At 37.4% G+C, this 7,648-nt stretch overlaps 1 protein-coding gene across 2 annotated transcripts in view; it reads right to left on the bottom strand.

Moving 5' to 3' along the window:
• Window positions 1-216: 216 nt before the first annotated feature.
• PPP2R2A (protein phosphatase 2 regulatory subunit Balpha) overlaps window positions 217-7,648 on the bottom strand; it is a 61,372-nt gene continuing 53,940 nt past the window's right edge. For both annotated transcript variants that reach the window (XM_026671321.2, XM_087969944.1), the window contains exons 5-10: window positions 7,324-7,436; window positions 6,708-6,885; window positions 5,091-5,255; window positions 3,541-3,710; window positions 2,512-2,603; window positions 217-1,026 (exon numbers count right to left, since the gene is read on the bottom strand). In XM_026671321.2, the coding sequence (XP_026527106.1) occupies window positions 747-1,026; window positions 2,512-2,603; window positions 3,541-3,710; window positions 5,091-5,255; window positions 6,708-6,885; window positions 7,324-7,436 (998 nt within the window). In that variant the 3' untranslated portion in view covers window positions 217-746. The remainder of the gene's footprint in view (window positions 1,027-2,511; window positions 2,604-3,540; window positions 3,711-5,090; window positions 5,256-6,707; window positions 6,886-7,323; window positions 7,437-7,648) is intronic.

Here is a 7,648-nt window from a genome sequence, read left to right as displayed (position 1 = left end):
GAAATGGCAAGGAGTGATTGCAGTCAACATCTCATTAAAACATTTTACTCTTTGCAAGAGACCCTCCCCGCCCTTTGAACACCGATCCGTTTCATGTGCTTTTCCATTTTTTTCTCTTCTTCTTCTCTAGATACCACCATCACCACAGGGCTGGAGAAAGGGATTGTAAAAGGGAGAAGGAGTCCAGGACACATAAGAGGAATGCTACAAGCCACAGCAAGAACAAGCTGTTATTTAATTAAAAAAAATAAGGGGGAGGAGCCACAAATAATACAGTAATGAGGTTACACAATGAAATCCCACAGCATTACTTGAAGGCTTTGCTCTGTGGCTGACGTCATCACAATGGAAGGCATAAAAAATTGGAGGAACCCAATGTTGACAACGATCCAATCTCTAGTCCATTTGGTGAGATGGTGCAAGTAGTCATTTCATGTTAAAAAGTGCCCTACCCCCCCCCCACCTAAATGGCTAGTGGAGAAGCAAAGACAGAAAAAGAGAGAGAGGGAAGGAGGGAGGGAGCGAGGAAGAGAGAAAGAAAGAGAGAGAGAGAGAGAGACCATCCATGTAGCTATCTAGAAAAAATGGGTTGTCACTATGGCACATTGTTTAAACACTGGGGAAGGTGCACCGCAACAAACTTCTCTCTCTCTCTCGCTCCATTTCTTCCCCTATATTGTTTACAAATGCTAAGTTCACCTATCTGAACTAGACAGGAACTGAACTCTTCTGATCGGATCCCTACCCTAAATCCCTTTGTCTTGAAATATATACAAGTTGTTTGTAGTGGCTACAGCAATTATGTTTTCCTTGGGGTGCCAGGCTGTGTGGAGGATCTTCTTGTTGAAGTCTAAGCTATCGACGCTTATCTCGTCCTTCTTCCGTTTGCCACTCGCACAGACTTTACGGGGTTTCAAAACCGTACGAGGCTTATTGTTTTCCCGAGAAGCTTCTAATGTGATATCGCGCTTGGTGTTTCTATCGAACATTCGGAAGAAGTTGTTGTAGGAGCCAGTCATGACGACACTGTAGACAAAGAGGAGAGAAAGAAAAAAAAAAAAGATGTGTTTGTGATCCTTAAAACATTCTGATCATTTGCCCTTTAACCTTCTGGTTTTTTTTTTTTTTTCATTCAATTGGTGGTACTTGATTTGCACGGATGGTGGGTGTGAGGAAGCTACTAGAAATGTTACACTAATGGGACTTCTTTAATTTTTCCAGTCTGTTTGGTTTAAAACATTTGCAATACATTAGTAATTATGATATATATAGAGAGAAATAGTATTTTACATATTTTTGTTGCAAATATAAAATTTCCTTTGATTATGTATACTCTGAATTTTGGGGGGGGGGGAAACAGGCTCAGAGTTGTCAATTTATATATTTAAATTCTTCAGAACTGGAATTACAGATTTAAGAGACTTTGACTACTGACAATTTAATCAAGCAGTTTTTAATCAGGAAAATGAGGGCATAATGATTACATTTTTCCCTTTCAGTTCCCAATTTCTTCAGACTGAGGTTCTGGCAGGTAGCTAACTAAAAGCAAATGGATACTAAAATATAATTTTAAAAATTTGCCAAATTTGTTTTTATTCTGTTTTAACTGTATCTTTTATATGATTTTGACTTTTTTTTCCTGTGAGCTGCACAGAATCCCTCTGATGGTGAGAAAGGCAGTGCCTAATATGTGTGTGTGTGTGTGTGTGTGTGTGTGTGTGTGTGTGTGTGTAATAAATAAATAAATAAATTTAGGCACTGCTGATCTCACTAAGGCAGAAATATTAACAATTGTATATATGAGTTCTGTTATAGTTTGTTTTTAAAGTTATATACTGCTTTTACAAGGTTAGCCTAAGCAGAGTAAAGACCATCTACTACAATCAATGCAGTATATTATTTACTGCAGGAAGATAATTGATGTATATTAGGAGAGCATAAACTGTATTTGCAGGAATATCCAATCCTTAGGATCCCCAGTTCACAAGATCAGGTAGCATCAGTTGCTATATACAGCATGTAATACTAGACTAAATGAACCAATTATCTGACCTTGGCTTGCATTCCATTCTGCTTGGATAACCTAAGATTGGGATCAGTTAATACAATTTCATCTGGAATTCACAAAACATCAGAGGCCCCATGCCAAACTTTGAGATCTCCCTGCTCATTCCACATGTGAGTAGGTAAATAAAGATTAAATAAATACAACAAAATGGGGGGGGGGGAACCCTAGTCTCTCACAAACCAAACAATAGATTATTGCATGTTTAAACGTAAACTGACCCATTTAGATGCTTCATTGGATAAACTAAAATAATAAAAACATTATCCAGCTAATTCTTTTATTTGTCTATCCTCTTCTTTTCTAGAAATTATTTCCAAACACAGTGCAAGCTACATAAGCTTTCCATGCAACCAAGCCTCCTAAATATTCAATTGAAAAAAATTTTAAATTGTCAATAAGTATGGAAATGTTAAAAGAAGAAGGAAGAAAAAGTTGAAACTTGCCTATCCGACCCATTCCAGCAGCACTCAAATTTGTCAAAAATGCAGTCATTTTCATAGAGTGAACAAAGTTTACTTCTGAGGTATTCATGTACCTGGAAATAAAAAAATACACTAGTTTGAAGAAGAAATAATATAACATATTAACAGTCAACTGTTTGAGTTGCCTTTCACAGGGAGAGGCTATAACTTAAGATTGCAAATGATTGCGTGAATATGAAAGTTCACCTCACCTAAAAATAAAATGTCCTTAATTTCTAGATTTCTCTTCTTATAAAAGCAAAATGTATCATGCTTAATAAAAGTTTTTCATTAAATTGGATAGCAGCCTTCACATTGCATTTTCAGCTATTCAGACTCTATATTAGAGATCATTTTAGGAGTCCTCTGATCCTGTCTGACCACTTTTAAGGAAATATTTAAGGAGTTGAAAGAAAGAGAAAATCTGATAATCTCAAATGCATACCCTCGATCTGAAACCATGACCAAAAGTATAAATTCACACAGACATACAGTATATAAAATCATACTCTATTCTTCCAGCATACACACTTCAGGATGTATATTCATGCAAATTTCAGGATTCAGGATGGTAAACAATGAGAAATAATGCAAAAATTAATATTGTTTAAAAGAAACATAAATGTAAGGATTAACACTGCTAGTTGAGCAAATGCATTCTCAAATAGTTCTACCAGTTCATGTAAAAAATTCGTCCATAGATCATATCTGAAGCTAGGACCAACCACCTTTGCAAGAATAGGCCCCATTACAGTATTGCAGACACCAACAGAGATACAGATATATTTTAAACCTTAAAAAGGTCCACAACTTCATCAGAACTTCTGAGAGAAGTTCCACAGGAGATGCTGAATTATTTATTTCTTCTTTAAATCAATAAACAAATTATTTCATTGAGGAGTTAAGGGTGTGCTCTATAGCATCTATATTCACTATTGTACCAAACCCTGACTGAAAGTTTAAATTAATTGCAAGTTGATTCCCCCAAAACTCTCTATTTGTATGGCGTACCTGGTACGTTTCCACAGGTCGGTTTTCCATATTTAAATCCCAAATCTTCACAGACAGATAATCTCTAGTCATCATATATCGTCCACTATGGCTAAATTTGACATCAGAGATGGAGGAGATGATTTCTGAAAAAAAGGATCGGCTGCTTGGATCTTCTGGCTCCTCAAACACTGCAAGTGAAATATAAGCACATTCATTTGCCAAGCTCACCTTGGTGACATGAATATTTCCCTTTTTATGCACATTAACACATAAAACCTAAAGCATTAATCCTTGAAAGCCAAATCCTTCTGAGATGAAAAATTATCCACCAGAGGTCCAATAAACGACAATTCTGGGTTCAGAAGTAATTTGAACTCAACTTTCCTTATTCCCAGTTCCAGTTCCAAGGACTGGTAGAAGCAGAACTTGACATATTATACATTTATAAATTATTATCTGTAGCCAAGTACCAGTAATTCATATTTTTTTTACTTTCTGCAGTCCAGAAATCCAGTGAAGCAATGAAGTTTTCTAATTATCTGGAGCAAAGGTGTTCCAAAAGAGACTGAAACCCAACCACTGGATAATCATCTTTTAGATGGAGATTTATGAACAACTGCCTATGTGTTTTCCTGTGTATGTTCTGCCAACAACAAGGAGCAGACGCTTGGTTTAAGAAGGGTATACAGGGTTGTGGGGGTAGATAGTAATGCAGCATCAACTCCTAAAAGGTGCTCATTGAATCCAAAAATTGTGTTTGTGGTAGACACAGAGGCACACACATAAAAATGAGCACCCCCCTGCATAAAACTTAAGAGGGTGCTGAAACCCTGCAAATCTTTAGTGATTCTGTGAGATTCTCAAACAAGAGTTTGCCCCGTTGCACAGCTCTGCACTTCTGTTATTTCTGCTTGAAATGCTTGCTAAGTCCTGGAAAATGCAACCGCACCCCACCACCCCTCGTATCCCCGAAATGGAGCCAAGGTGACATTTCCTATTTTAAAATCTTCATGTCTGTCAGAAGCTTATGGATCAGTCCCTTTCCTCCTCCTGTGGTCTGATGGTGTGCTTCCTGTATCTGAAGAATTAGAGCATTTTTAAAATTCACATCCATCCTTCCACAGTTAACTTCATTTGCTTTTGCTATCCTGATGTGGAAGTACTTAAGTCAAAGGTATTTTAAATTATTCTGTTTTTGTTTTACAATTGGGTATATAAACCTAAATGGACTTTCCAGTCTGTTGCTTCACACCAATTTGCTCTGGTGTTAAAACTCCATTAGGAGAGAAAAAGCTAACAAAATCTATATATACAAATCCATAAAAACATATATGTTTCTAATCAACTAAGACGGTATGATTTTTTATTGATAACAATTTTACTACTATTCATTTCTTATTTTGATAAATATTCTTAATTTAACCACTCCATTCATCAAATCCTTATCTTTTAATATAGATTTTGTGTGCAACATAAAGTTGTATTCTATGCATTGTACATAGTGTTTTTAAATCTTTAATAAAGTTCTTTTTTAAAAATTAAAAAAAAGAAGAGAAAAAGCTACTCACATTTCGAATGCCTGTCACAGAGAGCCGAGGCACGCATGTCACACAGGCGAATAGTCCCCTTGCTACTGCTGTACACAAAAGTATTGCAGCTATTTGGGTGGAATTCGGCTGCTGTTATTACCTCCGTCAGCTCTTCCATGTTGGCAGGCTTAATATCTACGATATCTAGAAATTGTTGGTATTAAGGAGTCTTCTTTTCAGTGGCATTCAAAGCTTTGACGTTTACATTCTAATCTAACCCATAAAAGGAGTCCCTGCAAATTTTACTCTGCTAGTTGCTGCTGACTCTAGAGGGCAGTGCCCATCTCGGTTTCAAGGCCATTGAGCTGTCCAAAGATGCTTCTGTGGACATGTGGCCAACATGATGTCATGGAACACTGTCACCTTCCCATTAAAGCGGTACCTGTTTATCTACTCTCATTTGCATGCTTTCGAACTGCTAGGTTGGCGGGAACTGGGGAGAGGAAGGGAGCTCACCCCATTGTGTGGCACTTGGGTCTTGAACCTGGGCTGCCGGCTTTCCCGCCAACAAGCCCAGCATCTTAACTACTGAACTATCGTGCTATTCTAACCTATACTGGGGACAAAATAAATTGCTAGAAAGCATCACTCTTTGGAGCAAGAGATGGAAAAAAAACTAGTTATTAGTCTACATAGACTGTTGGAACTGGGTTCTTTGAGGCTGCAAATCTCAATTCCATCAATTTTACCTTTTGGGAAAAGGACTATCTTACCTATTTTTACATAGAGGAAGAAAGGTAAAAGGTGGACTTCAGTGCATACATACACAGAGCCATATTTCTTGGCTGCAGTTTTATAGTGATTTGCCAATGTTCTCTTCATCATCCTCACGGTTTACACCTATACCATTCCCCATCTTGTCTGCAGCCCAAGGATCTTCTAGGGATCTCCCATCCAAGTACTATTCAGGCCTGACCTGCCCAGATTTTACAATATCAGTGAAAGTTTACCAGGTGTTCCCATCCAGAGAGTAAACCAGAGAGTAATTACAGTATTGCAATTAATTCTTCTTTATATTCAAAAAATAAAGATTTATGCTACTTTATCACCCCTAGTGGGGATCTGGATTCCAAAACTCAAGGCTTACACAGTATATGTATAAGCAGCATGGGTTATGTTATAAAATAATTGAGAGTAGCTAAAGGGAAAACTTCTACCAACACCTAGGAGTTTGTATGGGGTCCACATGACTGTTCAAAAATTGCTGTCAAGTTGACATTTTGGATAAACTGTTAAATATATCAGAAGTAAATTTATAAATTGCATTTAATTAAAGCTTTAATTCATTGGACATTCAGTGGTGCCTTGTAGAGGAGATGGGTGGCATAAAGATGTAATAAGTTAAATAAATTCATTGTGTCTACACTGAAATCAAATGAAACGGAAGTGTCCAAATCCCAGAATATATTTATATTTGCCCCCACATTTTCCAAGATTGCGTAAACAAACCAATAAATAAATAAATATATTTCCAGGTGCATGAAAGCTATCACTTGTGATGATACAGTAGCACTGAGCAGAAAAACTGTAGACTCAAGTCCTGCACAATCTCATCTTCAGCCCAGTTGAACACAAACACACTGAATAAAAAGATACTAAAACTTCTATCTGTGATTTCTAGATGCCACAAATTAATCCTCAAGTCATCTGCAGACAAGTAGGTTTCATAATCACTATTAATGGAGATAGAGTTGATGTGATACGTGTGAGCATTGGCAAATATTCTTCGAGGGCTGGCTTCCACCATGAGATCCATGGGTCTAAACACTGGTACCTGTAAACCAAAGAATTGAAAAAATGTGAGCAATTATAGAAAAATCTATCAGAGAAGAGCAGGCAAAACTGCAGGCAGAGTTAAACATGTCATCAGTTTAGGATCATTACATTGACAAAAGCAATTCAAGTCCACCCCCACCCACCCCTTTCCTTGAATTCTGTTGACCCTTAGCTGGCACCGATTCAAATTTAATTTTAGTTGACTAGATTCTTGTGTATATGCTTGACTATTAACTCCTTCTGAATTGCAACTTAATGCATGCTCCTTATCCTTTGTACTTGATATTAGTTCAACATCAACAAAATTAAAAGGGGGGAAATCAAGATCTCCCTATACAGAAACATCAAAATGAATTGGGGTATAAAAACCAGGCAAAAAGAGAACCAGAGCATACAACCCCAACCATGGTATGATGTCCAGCTCTGTGTTACTCACCCGTAAAGTAGTGACTGTTGTAGGGTCTCTATACCGCCCATCTTCTTCTTTCAAGTTGTAGCCTTCTGGCCGCTTATCTCTTTCACTGATTTTCCATAGTTTTATTGTTTTGTCTGAAACACATTAAGGTAATGTGGGCTGTTGAGAACCTCCAGCTCTTTGCCAACAGAACTGATCACAGAATACATAATATGATTCAAGCCTATAAGAACCACGGTGTGGTTAGAAGTAGCTACCGGTAACAGGGTTGTTTTTGGGAACTTACCACCCCAGTGGCAGTTCAGAGCCTTTTGCTGTGATTGTTAATTCCAGGCACATGTGCAGA

Source organism: Notechis scutatus, chromosome 7, assembly GCF_049901735.1.
Source record: "Notechis scutatus isolate UNSWTSFEM ecotype Mainland chromosome 7, rNotScu1.2, whole genome shotgun sequence".
Taxonomy (NCBI): domain Eukaryota; kingdom Metazoa; phylum Chordata; class Lepidosauria; order Squamata; family Elapidae; genus Notechis; species Notechis scutatus.
This window is presented reverse-complemented; position numbering and strand designations above follow the sequence as displayed.